Source organism: Phoca vitulina, unplaced genomic scaffold, assembly GCF_004348235.1.
Source record: "Phoca vitulina isolate PV1807 unplaced genomic scaffold, GSC_HSeal_1.0 scaffold44, whole genome shotgun sequence".
Classification (NCBI taxonomy): domain Eukaryota; kingdom Metazoa; phylum Chordata; class Mammalia; order Carnivora; family Phocidae; genus Phoca; species Phoca vitulina.
In genome coordinates, this window is record NW_022589747.1 from 13,998,784 (window position 1) to 14,023,027 (window position 24,244).

The window sequence follows — 24,244 nt, forward strand, 5'->3', positions numbered from 1 at the left end:
TACAATGGTTTTACAGATTTTACCAAGGACAAATTTATATTCTATCTTACATATTTAACTATAGAATAGATTCAATAAAAGTTTAACAGTTAATTTAATGGAACAACAGAGATTTTTTTTTCAATTTCTATGTCCAGATGCCAAAAGAAGATGTCAATTTAAAGCAGCAAGCAGTCCAAGCTAACCAAATATTTTTGAAGTATAAATTTTTATCTGGTTCTCCACTGCAAAGACTGACTTATGTTTATATTCACTTAATATATTTTTTAAAAAGGACAAGAACAATTGTAGACTAAACAGCATTTGCTAATCACAGAGTCTTTGGCATTAGACACTGCCAAATTCGAACTGTATTCTGCCTCTCAGAAGCTGTGTGACCTCTGAGCCATAGTGTTCTCCTCTATAAATGGGGAAAACACTAGGGATTGCTGGAAGGATTAAATGAGAAAATTCATGCAAAACTATAACCCCAGGGCTTGATATATAATAAATATTAGTAACTAATATCACAATCATGGGACCAGTAAGAACGACAATAAAATAAATCATGGAATTAACAATGGTTCTGTTCAAATTCCACATAGCACAGCTCCACTGAGCTTGGAGAGTCAGAAGCAGAGAGATGAGGCCGTTGCAACAGGCTCATCAGCTGGAAAAGACACGGGGGTCAGATGCTGCTGAAACTACATTTCCCAGCAGTCCCTGGGCCCCAGTGTCTCGGTTTCTCTCATTTCCGGGTCTGTCATGTGACTCCCCGGCGGCACCATGGCGGAAGCAGAGGAGCAGGTAAAGGCTGAAACTGCTAGGCGAGGGGGTGAGAGGTGCGGGTGAGGCGGTCGGGGCTTGGAGCGGAGCGTGCGGGGGTGCGGAGCTGTGGGAGGGCGAGGGAGGCCCACAGCCGGGCGCGCGGCTGGCGAAAGTCCATTTCGGGGAGCAGAGAGGCGGGTGGGATGGCTGACACCGTGGGCCGGGGGCGGGGGGGAGCGCTCCGACACACCCCTGGGTTTCGTGAGGCGGCCTTCGTTTGCCGCCGCCTTTGTGGCCTGTCCTCCGTGAAATTTTGGCTTGAAGGCAGCCTGGCTGTCCCAGGGACTGACTGCCCTTGGGGAAGCGTAAGCGATGGCTTGAATTTTGAGGCCAGGTGACTGAAATTTAAGTTCCTTTCCAGTCGAAGTTAAGGCAGTTAGAGTTGATTTGTAAAAGGGCTGGCTAGGAGAGAGTAGATGATGAGTTTTGTTTCGTACCTATTGTTTTTAGGTACAAAGCTAAGTCACTTATGGTGTGCAGCACTGGTTAAGTGCATTTGTTCTGGAGCAAAAATATCTAGGCTCCAGTGCTGGTTCTCTTTCTTAATATGTGACATTGGGCTATTTAACTTTAAATATAAGTTGGAGATGTAAGAGTAACGTTCTCAGAGACTGGTATAATGTAGAATAAGTTAGTACAACAGTTAGAGTGCTTAGTAAAAGTTGGGGTCAGTAAAAGTTACATGAGAGTATTTGTTGCTGGCAGGCAGAACATCAGATGGCAGAGCCAGTCCACACTTGGCAATGAGGCGCTTGAGTTGAGAGAAGTTGTTAGTGATGGCGTTAGAGTTATTTTCCTACAGGCAATAGTGGTAGTCAAACTGCATACAGTTTGTTGAAACGAAAAAATGGTATCAAGAAGACAGAAAAGTGCAGACAAAGGCCAGAATGTGAGGAAATACCTTATTTTTCCATTTCCAGGGTCATTTCAGGTTGTCAGTGTTTTTCCTTACAAATTAACAGGGTCATCAGTTTCCATAATTGCCTCTAAAAGGTGATTTATGATGAGCTGTACCATAACAAAAGAAGTTTAGTTGATAATTTGTACCATTTGTAACATACTTAATTTACATAATGAAAATTTGCCCTCGGTACATTTGATATATATTAGTAATTAAGAAATAAGGTAGAAATTTGGTTTGGGTGGTCATTGTGATAACAGGAGTGTTGCTACCAACCACTGAAGCCTCCCTTTTCCGATCCAGTCATTTCAAAGGAAAAATGCTCCTTAAGCACATGTAATTTCATGAGTCATTGCTAGGTTTGATGATAGTGGTAAGATTGGTTTTCACACTGTTGGTCTTTCAGGTTGAAATATAGCTTATTTGTAGTTTGATTTAAAAGCAAAAAGCCAAGATCTTAGATACAAGGTAGTAGAAGTGGAGAAAGTTGCTCTTAGTATTTGTTTACTACTGTTTTGTGTAGAAGAGAAGTTTGGCAAAGCTGTCTGATGTAAAAAGCACACATAGAATGTTAGTGATATAATAAGAATGCTCTGAATTTTTATAGCACTTTTCAGTGTAAACCCTTCACGTCACATTTGGTCCTCACAAAAGAATTCTGTATGGTAAATGTTTATTCTGATATATAAGTCAGGACAAGGCACCTCCTATGTTCCAGACCTTCTAATGGCTTCCTGTTGTGCTCTGAGGAAAAGCCAGACTCCTTTAGAATACCTGAGTTGTCCTATAGGACCTTGCCCCAGATGCTCCTTCTCCCTTTTCTCTTCATTTTCCACTACTCTTCTCTGCTTTCCTTCTGTCACTGGGCATCAGCTATACGTGGCTTTCTTAATGTTCCTTCAACAGGCTGGCATGTTTCTACCTCAGGGCCTTTGCTCATGCTGCACCCCTTTTTTGACCCCAGATAATCTATAGGGCTTTCTCCCTCAGTTCCTTCATGTCTTTGTCCAAGTGTTATCTTTTTCAGTGAGATCTTCTTTGATCATTCTTTGAAACCTCTTTCTTGCATTATTTTCCTTCTTAACACTTAATACTCGTCACCATCTGACATAGGATGTTTTAAAATTTGTTTATTTGTTCTGTATGTTTTTGTGTTCATTTCTGTATATTCTCCCCATTAGAATGTAAGCTTCAGGATGGCAAGGATTTGTTCACTGCTGTTTGCCTGATACCTAGAATAGTGTCACAATATGTGTTAAATGATTGAATTTTACACATAAGCAAATGGAAATTCAGACACCTAAAGTAACTTATTCAGGCTTGTATCTGTAATAAACCTCCAGTTTTCTATCGCCAAAGCTCACAGTTTTTCACTAGAATACCCCATTCCATCTTTTAAAAAATACTTAAGAACTTAATTCTAATTATTTATTTATTATTATTATTTTTACTTTATGAAATAGAATGAGCCCTTATCACCTTAATAAATGTCCTTCAAGTTGTAATTTCGCCTTTGACACTTTAACAGTCTGCATACAGTTAGAGTAGGCATTCATCCCCCTATCAGTATCATTCTCAAAAAGACCAATATTTTGTCAGTTGCAGAAAGAAGCAAACATTCACCAAAAGTCCTGTTTATTTTTTAAAGCTAGTAAATAATTGTACCTATAGTATCAGTCCTTTATAGATTAAAAATGGTTAGACTTGGGGTGCCTGGGTGGCTCAGACGGTTAAGCTTCTGCCTTCAGCTCAGGTCATGATCCCAGCGTCCTGGGATTGAGCCCCGCATCGGGCTCCCTGCTCAGCTGGAAGCCTGCTTCTCCCTCTCCTACTCCCCCTCCTTGTGTTCCCTCTCTCTATGTCAAATAAATTAAAAAAAAAATCTTTAAAAAAAAAAAAAAATAAATAAAAATAAAAATGGTTAGACTTTTCTCACCCTGCTTGATTTGTGCATTTCACAGTAAGGAAGCCATTAAAATCTGGCCTCTTGGGGAGCCTGGGTGGCTGAGATGGTTAAGCATCTGCCTTTGGCTCGGGTCATGATCCCAGGGTCCTGGGATCGAGCCCCACGTCCGGCTCCTGGCTCAGTGGGGAGCCTGCTTCTTCCTCTGCCTCTCCACCTGCTCGTGCTCTCTCTCTCTGTCTCTCTGTATCCCTGTGTCTTGAGTGAATAAATAAAAAAATCTTAAAAAAAATAAAATAAAAATAAAATCTGGCCTCTTGTATACAGTTTTTTGAAGGCTAAAAGTGCACAAAATTGGAGTTAAATAAGTTTGCTAATTTTTCTGTTCTGCCACTTTGAACCTTTTAGAAAATCTTGACATATTTTTTCCCTCCAGAACGCTTTAAGAACTGAGATGTGCAGGGCACCTGGGTGGCTCAGTCGTTGGGCATCTGCCTTCGACTCAGGTCATGATCCCGGGGTCCTGGGATCAAGCCCCGCATCAGGCTCCCTGCTCAGCAGGAAGCTTGCTTCTCCCGCTCCCACTCCCCCTGCTTGTGATCCCTCTCTCGCTATGTCTCTCTCTGTCAAATAAATAAATAAATAAAATCTTTAAAAAAAAAAAAAAAGAACTGAGATGTGTATTAAAATTAGCTACGATGACGGGTTAGGTCAAAGGAAGTTTTTTACCTTGGCATCATGCACTGTAAATACAAGCAAGCAGCCCTTTATGATGAGCAAGACAAAACTAAATCTCTCCTCTTAACTTTTCTGAGCATTGTATTCTTTGGTGATTGTTTTTTTCCCCCTTTAATTTTAGAAAGAACCAAAATAGTAAGATCTGTACTGAATTAACATAATGTGAAGTAGTTCATAGGCTCTCAAACTAGAAAATCACTTTTTTGGATATGATTGAACATTTTTTTGTCATTGGGAAATCTTTGTTTATGCTGAGAATGCTGAAGGTAGTTTGCAGAAATAACTACATATATATTTTATAGTTCACAGAAAGGGCTAATACCTTATATTCTGCCTGGAAATCTTCTAAACAGCAGTTTTACTTAGCTTTAAAATGATTTATAGTTGACCTTCATTATCACAGATGCCCAGCAGTATTTGTTCATACCTCTGTTATGGATAACATTCTGCTTGAAGTCTGGTTGTTTGTGTATTTGTCTTCTCTCTACTACAGATTGCTGAGTCCTCAAGAATAAGGACAGAGCTTACTCATGTCTGTATCTCTCAGAAGGCTAGTGCTTTGCAGGTACTAGGTGCTTAATAAAGTGTTTAAATGAATTCATTAGGGGGAGAAGAGCCTTCTGAATTGAAAATGTCAAATTATGAGTAAGATGCAGTAGAATTCGTGTTGTTTTATCTTAACTTGAAACTTTTTTTTTTTTTAAGATTGTATTTATTTATTTGACAGAGAGAGAGCGAGAGAGGGAACAAGCAGGGGGAGTGGGAGAGGGAGAAGCAGGCTCCCCCCTGAGCAGGGAGCCTGATGCGGGGCTCGATCCCAGGACCCTGGGATCATGACCTGAGCCGAAGGCAGACACTAAACGACTGAGCCCCCCAGGTGCCCTTACCTTGAAACTTTTGAAAGTTACCAATTCAAATGTATTATAGATTACATTTCTTACATTTTGTACTCTGCCATCCCCCCAGGTACCCGTTCATCTTTCCAACCAACCATCAGGGAACCTAGTCTATTAAAATATTTGATCAGTCAGACCACCTGTTCCTTAAGAGAGTAGCGTTTCTTTTTTGGATTTTCCCTCCACATTTTAGAATTTGGGGAAATGTTATCCTTATCGTAGAGCATACTTATTATCAGATGGCCGTTCATGAGCACGTATACTCCCATGTGATTGTGCCCCGTGTGTAAAATAAAAGTCAGACCAACAAATATTTGCCTCAGTTCTCTTGCCTGCAAGCTGGGGCATTTACTCTCCAGAACCCTTGTGAGTATGAAATGAGATGAAGTATGTTAAAGTGGCCAACTCAAAGTGTCTTCTGTCGGACAACAGTTTATTATCCAAACTTGGGCTTTGCTCAAGTATGCAGTATTCTCTCTCTCTCTCTCTCTTTTTTTTTTACAGTTTGATCAAGATCTTCTAAAAGCAACTTCACTAATAACTAAAGAAGAAACAAAGCCCCAAACCAGAGTTTGCAAAAACACAGGATCAGAGAAATTTTCAGAGGATCCACTCTTTACCATCATGAAACTAAATTGTACTCACCAATTAGCTGGACGCACTTATTGCCTTATGGGTTTTTCCCCTCCTCTTTGTCTAGGCTGGCTGGCTGAAGGCCAGTGTCACCAGCTGATTATTTGTGGTCTCTCTAGTACCCACGTTACCACCTTAGGGAGGGAGCACTCCTCAGGTCTGGGGTTCTGTGTTTCATGCAGCTCCCCATTCTTGGCTGTTCAGTCACCCTTGCCTTTGTTTCTTCTGGGAACTTGGTTCCTTCCTCAGTGTTTTTGTTACCAAATGCTTGTGATTCTAAGCTCTAATTTAGACTTACTGCATCAGAATCTGTGAAGATGGGAGCATTTGCCTGGGTATTAGCCAATTCCCCAAACTGAGTTTATGTGATTGTGATGCAAAAGTCAGATTTGGCACTGGGTCACTAGGTCACCTAGCTGGTCCCTTTTTCCACCCTGAGCAGACATCCAGGTTTTCCTTCCTTTGCAGACTACAATGAGTACAGTAGCTAAGCCTGGGGGGCTCAACGGGGTTGGTACCCTGAGTCTGCCCACTCTTGTCCACTCCCCAGGTACTCTTTCATCTTTCCTACTCAACCAGCCTAGTCCTGAGTGCCCCAAACTGGCCACAGCTTCTTTGAGCTTTTTGAAATAGAGGTCTCGATGATAGGGTTATCAGATCTGTGTCACATAAATATATCCTCTTATTTCTGCCTGTGTCCGACATTGGGATCTCTCTCACCCTGTCTTTCATTAAGCTTAGCTGTGTCACACATTCTGTTGGGAAGGAGAGAAGGTGGCATTGCAGAGTTGAGTGTTTCAGGTCTATCCCCAAGCCAGGCTGATTTCCTGGGGCCTGGTCTCTGCTCTGTTTCTTCATCCTGCAGACATCGGGCTGGCCTCCCTTGGGTTCCAGCCTCCATTTCTCCCCCAAATTCTGCGCACCGCCCCCCCCCCCCCCCACAACAGTGTATAGATTCAAGTGGTCACACGTCAAGGCACCGGGATTGTTGGATATGTGATTGAATTTAAGGGATTGGTTTGCAAAAGAAGTTGAGTTTAGCTTTCAGCTGTTGCCCAGATTTTGTCCAGCTCCACATTTACATCACTCTGTGCCTTCTAGCTCATCATGTTTGCTTCAAACAGAACAGCGCATTTTTTTTATTGTGGTAAAATATACATAATATTTACCACTTTAACCATTGTTAAGTGTATGATTCAGTAGCATTAAGTCCATTTAAGTCCAACTAACCCCCCATCACTCCCCTCCCCAGCCCCTAGTCTATTCTATTTTCTGTCTCATATCAGTGGAATCTACAATATGTGTCGGTTTATTTCACTTAGAGAACAGCCCAGTTTTGTAACTTATATTTTCAGGATTTGAAGTTCTTTGTGAGAGAGAATGAGAGAGAGAGAGAGCACGAGATGGGGGAGGGTCAGAGGGAGAAACAGACTCCCGGCTGAGCAGGGAGCCCGTTACGGGACTCGATCCTGGGATTTCAGGATCATGACCTAAGCCGAAGGCAGTCGCTTAGCCAACTGAGCCACCCAGGCGCCCCCAGGATTTGAAGTTCTTTAAAAGATAGTGTGAAGTTAAAAAATGTTTGAAAACCACTGACTCTGAATTGTAACCTTCCTCACTGTTGAGCCTAGCTTTTGGATCTGTCACTGAGACATTTACTTCCTGTCTTCTGGTTTGCCCCTCAGTCTCTAGAACATTAAGCAGAGGGGCTTACTGAGTGGCTGAAGCTAAGAAATAGCAGGCCAGGCTGATTCCTGAAGGCACTCATGCATTGCATTGGGAGGATTGTGGACAAAAGTGTGATTCTTTTTTTTTTTTTTTTTTTTTGAGGCCACAGCTACGTCTGGGAGATTTGTGCTGGTGCCGGGGGTCAGTTTGAGAGTGTCTTGGAGTAAATATTCTCATTGATACCAGCAGCCACAGGAAGCTTCTCTGACAGCCTGGTTTTCCCCGAAGGCTCAGTTTTCTGAGAGCTGCATGCCTCATGGTGTCAGATGCTGGCACTGCATGCTTTTTGGTACAGAGCAAGAGTATAATTTGATTTTGAGTTTTTGGTTGAAATTGCTGGGTTGGGACTTATGCTTTTGTTTTAAAGAAGAACATAAATGGGACATTTGCCCTTTTCCCCCATGTGCCTATTTGAATGGATTTCAGATAAGAAAAAAAAATGTCCTTAGGTTTAATGGAATTTTTCTGGAAAGAGTAATCCAGTGTCCTTCTAGAGTTCTTGAGTTGGGGAATAGGAATCTAGGTGCAGGTCATTGGCATGGTTATCCAAGCCTCGTTTTGCTGATGTTAGTAACTTAATATTCAGGAATAGTCAGGGACGGAAAGGGTGTCAGAAGTCATTAGGTTCAGCCTTTAAGCCTCGGTGTTCTTACCTCAAGGGTCATTAGGAAATTCTAAGATGCTAGGTGCAAAGCATTTAGCATTGTGGGGATATATGTAATAGATGTTCAGTAAAGATGTCAGAATAGTGACTGTTAATAATAAATGGAGTGTGTCCAAGAGAAGGATCAGGATGGTAAGTGGACGAGAACTAGGATCTGGGGATGGTTAGCACAGAGGAAAAACAATTTAGAAGGGCAGGCATGATACGTGTCATTAACTCTGTGGAGAACTGTCAGGTAGTAGAAGAATTGGATTTTTTATGTGTCTTATTGGTGCTAAGAACAAAAGTTACTGTGGAGAGAGTGTAGCTCCAAATTAATAAGAATTTTCTGATACTTAGAAGAACATTCAAACTAAATGGGCCGCGTTGGGATTTAGAGCAGATTCTTGGGTTCATCGTGGGTAATGATACAACAACAATAAAATTCTTAAGTACAGGTAACATTCACACCATTTTACAGATGGCCTTTCAGAGCAGGAACTGTATTGTCCACAACGCCATTCCACAGGCTGCCTGCCACCTGCCAGGTTCTTCCTAATTTTCCATGAATGAAATTAAAATGTTTTCAAACACCAGATTTGTGTTTATCCTGCTATACAACTTGCACTGAGTAATACATGCATCTAACTTGCTTTAAAATGTTTATTTTTTTTCTTGAAAAATATTAGTTACATCTAAAATGTCCTTGCCCCATTTTTTTGTTCTTTCTTTATCTCATGGATTGTTGTAAAATGCTTACATTCAGTGTCAGCATATTAGTTGTAACCTTTTATTGCTATTGATATCTATAAGTACGTTAAGTAAATCTTCATTTTGCTGACCTCTTTGAGGATGCGTGGCATCAGCAGATTCTCTCTTTCAGTGGACAGGTGAGAGATTAGCAGGATCAAGTCAATTTTTCCCTTTTTGCTTTGTTTTCTCCAGAGCAGCAAGATTCATTGTCTAGCAAGGGGGAAACTGTGTTAAATGGCAGAATTTGTCTTCCGGTTAATGGTTTAAAGAGGGAATGTAAATTATAGAGCTTGTTTGCACAATGTCTGTTAGGTACCACTCTAGGGGAATTCTTTTGTAAAAAGCTGTTTAAGCAAGACAATCATTTTGACTTCACCAGATTAATAGCACAGTGATTAATAGCACAAGGGCTTTTCAGTATAAAAATTGGCTTACAGATAATTTGAGATGGCAGTTTCCTCTTCCCTTCCAAGATCAGTAAGCCTACTTTGCCAGACCCATTTCCATTTTTAGCGAAGGAAAGAGCCTTCTGTATACTCACATGACAGTTCCTGGGGCCATTCGTTAACCTGCTGACCACTCGAGGGAGGTCAGCAGGAGCCGGGGGCCTTAGTGGCCCCAGAGTAACCATCTCAATCCTGCCAGATGTGGAAAGTTGTGGGAGGCCTATGAGAGTCACGCCGTGTGGGGTCCTTTCAACTGTAGTTGCAAAATAGTTCCCAGAAAAGGCAGGTGGATGTTGGTGGTGGGGATGTGGTAACTCTTTTCCCTTATCTTATTCTTTTGTCATCCTTCTGACCATTTTCCCCCCTCTGTGCTTTGTAGGAAACCGAGTCTCTCGAAGAATCTACAGATGAGTCTGAGGTAAGGTGGTCGTTTGGGAGCCTGAGGATTTCTTGCTTACCATGTTATCTTGACCTTGTTCTGCCTTGTTAAATGTGACATTGCTGGGGCCTGGGGTCGTAAAGTAGGGCCATAGGTGATTGAGCCTTGGGGAAGAACGTGACAATTGTCTTTAAAAATGTTAAATGGATTGACTTAAATGAACAGGGAAAGGAATGCTTTCTCCTGATCTTGAATAGTAATTTAACCTGAAGTGTGTTGGCAGTGGGAAATTTGATGCAAAGTTTTACAGACTAATCTTGACACAGAAAATCTATTATTTTAGGGGCCCCTGGGTAGCTCAGTCGGTTAAGCATCTGACTCTTGATTTCAGCTCAGGTCATGATCTCAAGCCCAAGTTGGGCTTCCCGCTGGGTGTGGAGCCTGCTTAAGATTTTCTCTCTCCCTCTGCCCCTTCCCCCCTCCACCACTTTTGCGTGGGATCTTTCTCTCTTTCATTAAATAAATAAATAAATACATACATACATACATACATACATGCAACCACTGTAGGTTCTGCAATATTTATTCTTTCTTCATTCTTTTAATGAATACGACATGCTCACTGGTGTAATTTCTAAATCATTGAAATTATAGTTTATTTCATAAAATAAGAAGGAAAGTAACTACCTGAAAAACTATTAAGGAGCTAAGTTGTGCTAAAGATTATATTTTAAGGAGAATAAAGTAATATATAAGGGTGGGCTTTTTAAAAAAAATTTTCTTTTCAAGAGTATGCATAAGATATAAGTTTAACACAAATTAGTGAACTTACAATTTTATGGATGGACTAATAATGATAATCATATTTTTTCCTTTTATTATTTCATTTAGCTCAGAGGAATGAAAAAATATCTATGATAACCTGCTGGAAATTCACACCAATGTGACCGTAACCAGTATAGTCTATAAATTTAGGTTGATATTGCGTATAGTGATTATATGGATTTTGTTTGCTTTTTCAGGGAAAAGACAGGCTTAAGCATATTCATCTAGAGAACATGTTATATATTACACTGTTAGGCATTTGCAGTTTGGCCATAGAGGCATGGTTCCTAATGTTTGCACTGCTGAGGACCTCAGATCCTCTCTTTGGGGCTCCCGATAAGGCACTGCAGAGTTTGCTTATAGATACGGTGTAATACGTGTTGATGTTTAATCAAATACTGAAAAGCAGTTTAGCTTACCATTCTCATTTTTGGAGATTTCTGGTTAACCATATTCTCAGAATCACTGGTATAGAATTCTGCAGTGTTGGAATCCTGTCCAAGAATTTCATTTCAGAGGTGAGGAGGATGTTGGCAGCCACCTAAATAAATCTTTCCACACATCCTTCAGATACTAAACAGATCCATAAGGAGAGCAAACAAAAGACACATAACTCATGCCTCCAACGTAATCAGGAAACAGGGTGTGCTGTAAACTTCAGTATAAGTGGGGAAATACATATCCAAAACCACTTATTAAAGAAAATGCACTTCATTTACCCGTGTAACTAAGAGACCTAGTAAACCATTTAAATACCTCATCCCCTTCGTAGGAGCTGTCCAGGCAATATGAGACTTGGAATGGCAGGGAGCATCCATTCAAAAAAATATAGTAAGAAAATCAAGTGAGAACCAAACATTTTCAGCCAAAACGAGCAGCAGCATAGCACTCCATCATGAATTGAATGTCTTTAAACAAGCATTTGCAGATAGGAAAAACTATCTTTCCACCAGAAATTTTAAAACTCAGAATAGAAGTGGACAAAAAACTAGGAAGGGAGGAAGTAAGAGTTGACCACTCAGGAAAGAAATGAAAGGAAAAGATCGTTCTTTTAAAATCAAAGGAACTGAGACCCCCAAAGGTAACCTGACTGTCCAACATCAGACACCTGGTTCACGGGAGAAATGAGTTCAAACTCTAGCCCCCAGATCTGGGCTCTTCCCATCATTTTGCCTCCTGGCTCTGGTGTCTTCTGCGTCGGCTGGGACTGAGGGACTGTGGAGGCGGGTCTTCATATCTCAGCTATACTTTATACCTGCTGTGTGGCCGTGGGCATAACACCCAGCTCCTGTGTTCCTCAGTTCCCTCATGTGGTTCCTGTGTGCGGTTGTGGTTAGGGTTAGGTAAGATTGCTGTTTGCGAAGCATCTCGTGGGAAACCCTCCATGAAAGCTAGTGGTCCTCAGCCTGTATTTTAGAAGTAGTGCTGGTGCTTCTTTTGCAGCTTCAGCTGCGAGGCTTGGAGAGACTCCCCGAGACTCTGGGACCCAGAGCGGCTACTGTCCCAGATAGTACAGCTTCTAGTCGGTTCATGGGCTAACAAAGGAGTCAGGCTGGTGATAGGCCAAGTTTGGGCTTTTAAGTATAGTGAGTTGATTTATAATCTAATCTTTGGAGCTGTTTGTCCTGGTGTCTCAGTTTGAATCACTTTCCAGATCCAGGATCGAGATTGTGAGACATTGTTCTGTTGCCAAAGAATCTTTATTTTACCTTTTCTCTTCTTCCTCTATCACCCCAGTAGGTTTTGCACTGTTAATTCGGCTTTTATAGGGCAGGCATTTCCTTCATGTACTTCTGCCTCTTTATTCAAGTGCTCAGATAGTTTCCATTTCTGCAAACAACAGTTGTAATGATTTATCTGCTCCCTTATGAAATATGCATTTCTTTTAGACTGGGCTTTTATACTGGGAAGACCCTAGCGTTAGGTTATTCTGAAATTCTTCTTTTTAAAATTTTTAAATTCATTTTTAATTAAAAATTTTTTAATTGTGGTAAAATACATATAACATAGAATTTGCCATCTTGGGGCACCTGAGTGGCTCAGTCAGGTAAGCGTCCGACTCTTGATTTCAGTCATGGATCAGGCCCTGTGTTGGGCTCACGCTCAGTGTGAAGTCTGCTTGAAATTCTCTCTCTCCATCTCCCCACCGCTCGAGCTCTCTAAATAAATAAATAAAATCTTTAAAAAACTTGCTGTCTTACCATTTTTAAGTGTACAGTTTAGTATTGTTAAGTACATTCGCATAGCTGAGCAGCCTACCTCCAGAACTTGTTCATCTTACAAAACTGAACTCTGTGCCCATCAAATTACAGCTCCCCATTCTTCCCCCCCCCACCACCCCCTGGCAGCCACCCTTCTACTTTCTGTGTCTGAATTTGACTGCTCTAGATACCTCATATTAGTGGAATCTTGCAGTATTGGTCTTTTTGGAACTGGCTTATTTCATTAAACAGCATGCCCTCAAGGTTCATCTATTTTGTTGCATGTGTCAGAGAATTTCCTTCTTCTTTAAGGCTGAATAATATTCCACAGTATGTCCATACCACATTTTACCTGTTCATCCACTGATGGATACGACACTTGAGTTGCATTTACCTTTTGACTTTTATATTAAAAAATATCTCTTTGAGACAACTGTTTTTAATTCTTTTGGATATGTACCCAAAAGTGGAATTGCTGGATCACATGGTAATTCTATTTTTAATTTCTTGAGGGACCGCTATACCATTTTCCATAGAGACTGCACCACTTTATGTTCCCAGCAGGAATGAACAGGGGTTCTCATTTCTCCACGTCTGTGCCAACACTTGTTTTTTCTCTTTTTCTGTTTGTTTTTATAGTAACCTTCCTGACAGGTGTGAGGTGATATTGTGATTTTCATTCATTTTCCTAGTGTTTATGTGATATCAAACATCTCTTCATAAGCTTGTCAGCCATTTGCATATTTTCTTTGAAGAAATGTCTATTCCTTTGCCCTTTTTTTTTTTTTTAAGATTTTATTTATTTATTTGACAGAAAGACAGTGAGAGAGGGAACACAAGCAGGGGGAATGGAAGAGGGAGAAGCAGGCTTCCTGTCGAGCAGGGAGCCTGACGTGGGGCTCGATCCCAGGACCGTGGGATCATGACCTGAACCGAAGGCAGACGCTTAACGACCGAGCCACCCAGGCGCCCCCTTTGCCCATTTTTAAATCATGTTGTTTTGTTTTTTGTTTTTGAGTTGAGGAGTTCTTTATATATTCTGGATGTTAGTCCTTATCAGATAAAGATGGATGGATGGATGGATAGATAAAGATAGAGATATACCTATTGTATTTATGTGTAACTTGACAACTTGTGAATAGGATAGACGATTGACATATAGATACAGATCTATAGAGTTGTGATTTAACTATATATAAAGAATATAAATAATGTAATATATAAAGAATATATCTATGTCTCTATATATCCCTATTCAGTTATACAGTTTGCAATATTTGAATAATTCCTCCCATTCCATAGGTTGCCTTTTCACTGTTGAGTGTATTCTTTGATGCATAGAAGTTTTAAAATTTTGATGTAGTAGAGTTTATTTTTGCTTTTCTCCCTGTATCTTGGTGTCATATCCAAGAAATCATTGCCACGTCCAGTGTCATTGAAGTTTTTCCCTTATGTTTTCTTCCAACTTCTCATTTTGTGTGTTCAAGAAAGGAATATTAACTGCTCAAAATTGTCTGTGTTTTCTTCATTATTCTTGAAACCTGTAACCAAACAAAATGAAATTGCCGGGTGTAGTATAATTAATGTAATCGACAGTGGTGTATATGTCAGCACATAAAACTTTTGAGAATTTTAAGTTGACTTTGCAGTTAAAGTAGAAATTCAGGGGTGCCTGGGTGGCTCAGTCGGTTGAGCAGCTGCCTTTGGCTCAGGTCATGATCCCAGGGTCCTGGGATCTAAGCAGGGAGCCTGCTTCTCCTTTCCCTCTGCTGGCCTGCCGCTCCCCCTGCTTGTGCTCTCTCTCACTATCTCTCTCTCTCTGGTTCAATAAATAAAAGTTTTTTAAAAAGTAGAAATTCAAAACTGTATTAACAACCAAGAGAGTAAGTATGTTATTTAATAGGTAACATAGTTAAGGGTCTTGCCTTCATGTTAATACTAAATGAGTTGTGGCAAATTTTGTAGGATAACTAAAGTGTTCCTTGCCTCTACTATTTTTTGTTTCTAATATATAATCCACTGTGTATTCCGCCTTGATATGACAAGCCAGACTGTTTCTTAAATGGTGTTTTACTCTTGAAAAGCGTAACACAGAAGTATGTGTTCAAAAGAACTTCATTCCCATCTTGAAGCTCTAAGCTGCTTTCAGCGCTTGGGGACGATTGCTATGGTATGGGTGGTGGCAGAGTGCTGCAGGAGCCCAGAGGAGTGGCTGATTAGTCAGGAACGGCTTCGTTTGGAGTTGTCAAGAGTTAAATATGGAAGATGAATCTAGGCAGAGGCTGGGCGAGTCTTTGGGAAGAGACTGAGTGATGAAAGTGCATGCATGTAGTTGGAAATAGAGCTACCATACAATCCAGCAATTGCACTACTGGATATTTACCCCAAAGATACAAACGTAGGGATCCGAAGGGGTACGTGCACCCCGATGTTTATAGCAGCAATGTCCACAATAGCCAAACTGTGGAAAGAGCCAAGATGTCCATCGACAGAGGAATGGATAAAGAAGATGTGGTATATATATACAATGGAATATTATGCAGCCATCAAAAAGAATGAAATCTTGCCATTTGCAACGACATGGATGGAACTGGAGGGTATTATGCTGAGTGAAATAAGTCAATCAGAGAAAGACATGTATCATATGACCTCACTGATATGAGGAATTCTTAATCTCAGGAAACAAACCGAGGGTTGCTGGAGTGGGGGGTGGGGTGGAAGGGATGGGGTGGCTGGGTGAGAGACGTTGGGGAGGGTATGGACTGTGGTGAGCACTGTGAATTGTGCAAGACTGTTGAATCACAGATCTGTACCTCTGAAACATAATACAATATATGTTAAAAAAAAAAAAGGAAGAAGAAGAAGATAGCAGGAGGGGAAGAATGAAGGGGGGGAAATCGGAGGGGGAGACGAACCATGAGAGACGATGGACTCTGAAAAACAAACTGAGGGTTCTAGAGGGGAGGGGGGTGGGAGGATGGGTTAGCCTGGTGATGGGTATTAAAGAGGGCACATTCTGCATGGAGCACTGGGTGTTATACGCAAACAATGAATCATGGAACACTACATCAAAAACTAATGATGTAATGTATGGTGATTAACATAACATAATAAAAAAAAAAAAAAGAAAGTGCATGCACGTTTGGCCAACCAGCTGGGAGGCGCTCGGTGTGGCTGGAATGTGGAGGAAGGTGGGGACATGAGGCTGGACAAGGAAGCTAGGGTGAGGTGGTAGAGCTACTAATGTGTCAAACCAGGCAGTTTGGACTTGATCTGATGGACATTGGGGAGCCAGCGAAAGCCTTGATTGTTGGGGGTGGGGCTAGGGGCTGGTGACAGATGAACTGGAAGGAGAGACTCATGGCAGGAAGTTCTAGTGCAAGTGCCTAAAGAGATAACAGGGATGTAGGGGTCTGGGCTAGGCAGGAGCAGAAAACAAAGAGGAAATGCTTCGCAAGTTCAGTCAAGAGGAACCGTGGGATAGTATGTGAGACGAACTCGGTAGGGGAGTCAAGAGGATTCCAAAGCGTCTGGCTCAGCTGTGTTGTAAGAAATTGACTAAACTCCACTCTTAGGCAGTTAAAGGAAAAGGACGTTTTAAACCTGAAGTTGATTATCTCTATATTCAATTTTTTCCTTTGAAGTGGTACTTTTCTAGTCCATTGGTGACTCCTTTTATAATGGTTTTGATCAGGCTGAAACAAATAATATGCTTTCATATTAAATATGTTTTTAAAGAAAAGCAAACGATCAAACTAATATCTGGGATTTTATTTTTAAAATCCTACAAGTTACTTGCTTTAGAGGAGCTTCTGAGCTCTCTTTGGAGCAAAGGTGGTGTAGTGGAATGAGCAGTGTTCAGACTATTTTGATAATGAAGATTATTACAAAAACAAACACATTTAGTGTAGGAAACAGCAGTTGGCACCTTAGATATATTCACTAGCCCAAGTTTTGGCTGTGATTATTGCTTCTATTTTACAGGTGAAGAAACAGACTTAGAGTGTTTAGGTGAATGCCAGGGTCACCCGCTGGTAAATGCATTAGAATCCTGCAGTTGGACTCCAGAGCCTGGTCTTCTACTGTGTGGTTACACTGCCTCCGACTTCCCTGTGACCTCTCTAATTTTATTCCAGACTCTTCCTCTGTGTGCCTTTGTAGAATTGGACAAGATTAAAAAAAAAAAATTCTCCCTTGGAACTCCTGCCTATGTATAAAATGATATTTTGGCTGATGTTTCAGATTGTGGCTTGTTCAACGAAAATATCAATTTCAGAATTTTTGAACTTTGCCTTCTCCAGAGAATAGAGAATTGTCTTGCTAATTTATGGATAACAGTGATAATTATAATAAACTTATGTTTTGCCATAAAAGAATGTTATTTATTTAGAAAATAATTATAAACATTTATAAAAATATTAAATAAATGTTAGTTACTAAGTTATATCCCCTTCGAAAAGTACATCCATCTTTGTGTGTCAGAATTTAGCTGCAAGAGTGTTCATTGCAACTTTGTTTATAATATAAAAATTTGGAAACAAGCTAAAAGTCCAGAAAGAAATTGTATTATCTTTATAATTGATAAAAGCATTTTACAGAAATGTCCCTGAGAGCTGAGGCTGGCAAGCTGTTGCTGTGAAGGTCTACACAGTAAATATTTAAAGCTTTGCAGACAGAGAGCCAGTATTGAGGATATTATATAGGTACGTAACCATATAAAAATGTAAAAACCTGCTTGAAAGCTGTATAAAAACAGGCATCTGGCTAGATGGGCTGGTTGTAGTTTACTGATTCCTGATTTTGGGTATAATATAATTTTTTTCCATCCTCCCAAGTCCTCATGTAAGCATAGAAAAAACAGCAGGACCATAGTGTCACTGGGTTATGTGATTCTTACTTTATTTACTATCATCTGCCTTCATTTTGCAAGTTTTTACAAATATGAATACTTACATACTTAGCAAAACAATGCAATTATTATTTTTTTTTTAACAAAACACATCCATCTCTGTACATATTCTTGTAGTCTTTTGTCTCAATGTTGCAGAACTTTTGGGTTGTAAAGCAGTGGGACTCAAAATGAGACTGCATGTCTTTCCTTCCTTACCTCACACTCAAACGAGGGAGTTAGGGAAAAGGTTTGGTTTATTTCTTGCTCTCTTTATTTCAGCCAAGATTTTACATAAAGCAAAAATTGTTTTTAACTCTAGTAGACAATTTTTTCTTAAGATATTTTTTTTAAAGTTTTAAATGTTGAGAGAAGTGTAGAATCACATGCACTTGTAAGAAATAACAGATTCTCTATACCCTTCACCCAGTTCCCAAAGGGTAACATCTTGCATCACTCCGGTGCAGCATCACAATCAGGAAATCAATATTGATAACAATCCAGAGACCTGACTCAGATTTCACAGGTTTTACATGCACTCATTTGTGCATGTGTGCATACATGTGTTCGTTCTGTGCACTTTTGTCTCATGTGAAGAGTAACGTGACCGTGACTGCAGTCAAGGTGCAGAACTGTTCACCACTAGGTTCCCTTTTATGGTCACAGCCACTCCCTCCCCAGCTCCTCCCCCCCACCCCCCAGCTCTGCCATCTGTTCTCCTTCTCCATAATTTTGTCATTTTGAGCACATTATATGAATCAAACCATAAGGTGTGTAACATTTTAGATTGACTTTTTCTACTCTGCCAATTTGTCTTTTATTTGGTGTGGTTAGATCATTCACATTTAAGGTAATTATTGACATGTTAGGGCTTAAGTCTCCCATCTTTTTGCTGTTTCCTCTGCTTTTCATTTCTCTTGTTTCTCATTTCTTCCCTTTCTGTGAGTTAATTGAACTTTTTTTTAAGGTTCTATCTTAAAACTTTATTCATAGTTTTTTTTTTTAAGTGTATTACTTTGTATGATTTTCTTAATGTTGCTCTAGGTATTAAAATATGCATCTGTAACATATCAGTCTACTGGTATCCATGATATTTTACCACCTACCACTTCTGGTCCAGTATAAAAGCCTTACTTTCATTTATGTCCCTCTTTTGTTCCCACGTTTTAAGCACAGTTGTTTTAATATTTACATTTATTTAACACCATAGCAGAGTTGGTATTAAACTTTTTGCTTCAACTATCAAATATTATCTTAAAAACTCATAATTTACTATATTTACCCTTATTTTCACCCATTCCTTTGTTCATTTTAATGTTCTAAGCCTTCTGTTATCTTCTATCTTTTGCTGCTTTCTACTTGGAAAACTTCTTTGATCTTTAGGGGTCAGTGTGCAAGCCACAAATTCTCTTGTGTTTTTTATCTGAGAATGTCTTTATTTCCCATTCATTTTTGAGGGATATTTTCACCAAATACAGCTTTTGTGGCTGACAGTTCTTTTCTTTCAGAACTTGAGAAATGTTCTGCCATTTTCTTCTGGCCTCTGTCATTTCAAATGACAGATGTGTTGTCCTTGATGCTTCCCCGTAAATAATGTGTCCTGTTTCCCTGGCTGCTTTCAAGACTTTTTTTTTTCTTTTTTGCCTTAGTTTCCAGAAGTTCAGTTATGATTATGATGTCTCTTGGTGTGGATTTCTTTGATTTATCTTAACTGGAGTTTGCTCAGCTTCTTCAATCTGTAGGATTGTGTCCTTCACCAACTTTGGAAAGTTTTCAGCCATTATTTCTTTGAATACTTTTTCAGTTCCACTCTCTCTTCTCCTTCTGGGACTTGAGTAATTTGAATGTTAGCTCTTTTGTTATTGTTCCACAGGTCCCTGAGACTCTGTTCATGTATTCAGTCAGTTTTCTGTCTTGTTCAGGTTGGGTAAATTCTATGGATCTGTTCTCAAGTTCATTGTTTATGTTCTCTCTCATATCCACTGTACTGTTGAGCCCATCCACTAAGTTATTTCTTTTGGTTATTTTATTTGCCAGTTCTAAAGTTTCCGGTTTTTGTTGTGTTTTTTTTTTTTTTTAACTTCTATTTCTTTGCTGAGATAGCCTATTATTTCATTTGTTTCAAGAGAATTTATTATTGCTTATTGAAGCACTTTTATGATGGCTGCTTTAAAATCCTTGCCAGATAATTCTAACATCTGATTCATTTCATATAATACACATTTTAATGAAGACAGTATTTAAATCATGAAGAAGCATCAGTTTAATTTTTCCAGGTCCATTTACTATGTGCCCTGTGTTGTGCTGAGTGCCTTGCATGGATTATTTCATTTAAGATGAACCACAATCCTATCAGGTACTATAGTAGGCAGGAGAGGTCGGCTATGCCACAGTAACAGTTCCAAAATTGTAACAGCTTAACACAACACAGACTTATTTCTGAGTGTAATCAGTGGTGCAGAGAGAAGAAGTTGTGGCATCAACATTACAGAAATGTCATCATTTTCCATAGGGTCTTTCCTGTCAATGGACCAGAAACAATATGCTGTGGCGTACTTTGGCCATAGAGCTGGAATCTGAAGCAGCTCTGCTTTGTGGAGAGATGTATTTTCTTAAACCTGGCTTACTTTGAATAGGTTCTAAAGTATATTCCACCTTTTCTTCAAAGAGTTTAGTGTGCCACACAAAGAGCTTTGCAGTAGAAGCATCAGATTGTTAGCCTAGCATTTCAAGATGAAACTTGCACAGCAAAGAGAGAAATAACAAGGGAAACCATCAGGCTAAGGAGGGAGCCGCGAGGAAAGAGAAGAGCGCGTAATGAAACAGAGAAGTAGTGAGTGTGTTCTGTACCAGGTGAGCGTTCCAGCAAACGCAACTCAGTAGCTAAACTAAAGCTCAGTCTGCCAGTAGTATGTTCCTTTGAAGTGAAGATCGCATGTAAATCACCGTACCCTGGGCCTGAGCCTGGGCCTGGCATGTAATAGCAGTTAATTAGTGTCACTGCTCTTTTTCTTTTTGCTACCATTATTAATAAATGTGCCTCCTAAAGAGATACCCGTTCACATCTGGCTCACTTCTCGCAGATATCATGATCAGAATGCCTTGAATATGTTAGCTATATTAATTTTAATAAGTGGATGGACAAGTAGCTCAACCTATTTAAAATAAACCTACATGCAATTTATGTTAAATGAGAAATGAATATTAAAATGCAACTTCTGGATGCATCAGCCACCAGGATTGTTCTTTTTCAATTTTGTTAAAATGAAAACCAGTCATTGTGAGAAATCAGGAGATAGCTTTTTTTTAATCAGAAAATGCATCACACAAAAATTATTTATTTATCTTTTCTGGTGGGTAGAACATTGTGAATCATTTATTGAAACTTAAATTGATTTTTTACATGTATTAATTTTAATAAACAAATTTAGAGCAACTAGTAACTAAAATGGTAATGTACCTTGTTATGAGATTGATTGCTGAGAAAAATGGAGCATGGGGTTATAATATATCCTTTCAAATAGCCTTTGGATCAAAAATTTGCTCTTTCATTTAATGAGCTATTAATATTAACAGGTTTTGCTGATTATTGCATCACCCAGGCATGGATAAACATTCTCTTTGAAGCATATATTATAAAAATTATATGTTTGGAAACTTAGTAGAAACTTTCCGGATGCAAATTTGTGAACCTGTACTTCTGCCATTTGTTAGAGATCGAAAAGATGAACAGGACTCTGGTATGACATATCTTTGAACAGAATTTATAATTTCACTACCTAGGAGAGAAATTATTTTAGTCCAAGATGGACTGATTGATCATTTTATTTATTCGGCAAATATTTATTGAGTACTTTTATCTTCTGGGTGCTGGGCTATACCAGTCTTTGATGAAGGAGTAAACAAAAACTTACATATTTGGTGGTAATAAATGTTGTAGATAAAAATAACATTGGATTAAGGGACTCTGGAGCAGGCTGAGGTGCCGTTTCATCCTCGTGGTCAGGGAGAGCCTCTCATAAGATGACATTTGAGTAAATATATGGGAGAAAGGTCTTGTGGGTAAAAGGAAGAGCAAACACAATACCTTCAAGTAGGGTTGCTGGACGTCTTTGAGGATGCGAGTGGGGCTGAGTGTTAGGAAATGAAGTAGTGAGTGGCCAGAACACAGAGCCTGTAAATCAATTTATGGACTTGGTTTTTACTTGGAGTAAAATGGGCAGCCATTGGAGGCTGTGGTTTTAGTGAGAGCGCTCTGGATGCTGTTTGAATAAAGTCTTGGAGACAGCAAGTAGGAAGCAGCAAGACCAATTAGGCTTTGGCAGAGCTCCAGTTGGAGGTGATGAAGGATTTAGGGTAGTTTTTGAAATAGAGCCAATAGATTTCTTGACTAGGACATGGGGGTGTAAATGAAAGAGAGGAATTAAGGGTGGAGTTGTGAACTGAGATAGGGTAAGACTCTGGCTAGCACTGGTTTTGCTGCTCAGGGTAAGGTGTTGGTGGTAGGATAAATCAGAAGTTCCATTTTGGCTATTGTAAGTTGGATATGTCAATTAGGCATCCAAGTGGAAATGTCAAGTATGTAGTTGGATAAAGAAGACTAGTGCATGGGCTGGAGATAAGAATTTTTGGTGGGGGGTGGGTGCGCCTGGGTGGCTCAGTTGGTTGAGTGTCCAGCTCTTGATTTCGGCTCAGGTCATGATCTCAGGGTTATGAGATCGAGCCCCATGTTGGGCTCTGCACTCAGTGTGGAGTCTGCTTGAGATTTTCTCTCCCCCTTTGCCTGCCCCACCCCCTACTTGCACGCTCTCTCTCTCAAAATAAATAAAATCTTAAAAAAAAGAAAAGGTTTTTTTTTTTTTTTTTTTTTTAAGATTTTGTTAGAGAGCAAGTGTGCATGAGCAGTGGGGAGGGGCAGAGGGAGAGGGAGAAGCAGGGGGAGCCCGATGCTGGACTCCATCCCGGGACCCTGGGATCATGACCTGAGCTAAAGGCAGACACCTAACTGAGCCACCCAGGTACCCCATGAGATAAGAATTTTTGAGTCAGCATTTGGATGGTGTTTAAAACAATGAAACTGGATGAGATCATTTAGGGCCTGAGGTCAGATAAATGAGAAGCCTGATACCTGGACCTGAGGGGTACTAGAGCATTTTTGAGATCTGAGAGATGAAGGGAAATAGCAAAGGGCACTGAGAAGGAGTAGCCAGTGATATAGGAAGAAAGCCAAATGAGAGTGGTGTCCGAGAAGCTGAGGGAGGAATGCATCTCAGGAAGAAGGGCGTGGCCAACTGTGCCAAATGCCATGGAGAGGAGTAAGAAAAGGACCTCTAGGGACTGACCCTTGAATCTGCAAAGGTGAGGCCATTGGCCATCGATACAGGAGCAGCTGTGGTGGCTCATGGCTGTGGGGGTGGTGTGGGGCCCGACTGGAATGGGCTCGAGAGAGATTGGGTTGGCAGAATGTCTTTGGTGCTCTCAGAACTTCTTATACTGCGTGTCTCAAAATGGTGATATCTAGAATGCTTATAAGGGACATATTTGTTGAGTGGCTGTTAGGGAGATAATGTGTATTTAGCCCTTGTCATGTCATGAGAAGGCATTCATTAAGCATGCTGCTGCTGCTGTTTTGTTATTTTTAATCTACTTCGGTGCCGGGTACTTTCATGAGGGCTGGGCCCCTATCCGTGGGGTCTCACTAGCAGAGCCGCTTGTGAATGAATAAATGAATTGATTTCACGAATCCTTACAACATTTATATGAAACTGGCATTCTGTTCTTATTTTGGGGATGGTGAAACCAGGACTTTGAGAGGTCTCTTTGTCAAAAACAGATATCGAGGACCTCCTGACTCAAGCTGAGAACTGTTTTACCAAGCAGAATAATGGTAAGCAGAGTAATGATCCCCAAAGATGTCTGTGTCCCATTCCCTGGAACCTGTGAATATGTTATATTACATGGCAAGAGAAATTAAGGTTGCTGATGGAATTAAGGTTGCTAATCAACCAACTATAAAATAGGGAGAGTGTTCTGGATGATCCAGGTAGGACCACTGTAGTCACAAGAGTCTCCACAAGTGGATGAGAGAGGTAAAGGAGGCCAGAGTGATGTGATGTGGGAAGATCTTGACCCACCTTTGCTGGTTTTGCGGGTACAGGAAGGAGGGGGCCCATAGCCAGGGAATGCAGGTGGCCTCTAGAAGCTGGAAAAGATGAGGAAACAGATTCTCCCCTAGAGCCTCCAGAGGAATGCAGCCCTTCTGGCATCTTGATTTTTGCCCAGTGGTATCTGTACTGGACTGTAAGACACCAAATTTCTGTTGTTCCAAGCCACTGAGTGTGATAATTTGTTACAGCAGCCATAGGAAACAAATACAGTAAATAATGTGCTTGGATGATCTTATTCCCTTAGCACTTTTCATTCAGCGCAGAAAACTGTTGTAATGAAACTGCTAACGGACCCTCTGGTGCACGGGTGGCGCCACTCTAGAGAACTAGTAGGGA

The 24,244-nt window shown here is 40.3% G+C and overlaps 1 protein-coding gene across 4 annotated transcripts in view; it reads left to right on the top strand.

The window, feature by feature from the left end:
• The first annotated feature begins 738 nt into the window (after window positions 1–738).
• Window positions 739–24,244, top strand: part of VPS41 (VPS41 subunit of HOPS complex) — a 175,976-nt gene continuing 152,470 nt past the window's right edge. For all 4 annotated transcript variants that reach the window (XM_032430609.1, XM_032430611.1, XM_032430608.1 and 1 more), the window contains exons 1-2: window positions 739–786; window positions 9,828–9,866. In XM_032430609.1, coding sequence (XP_032286500.1) covers window positions 766–786; window positions 9,828–9,866 — 60 coding nt within the window. In that variant the 5' untranslated portion in view covers window positions 739–765. The remainder of the gene's footprint in view (window positions 787–9,827; window positions 9,867–24,244) is intronic.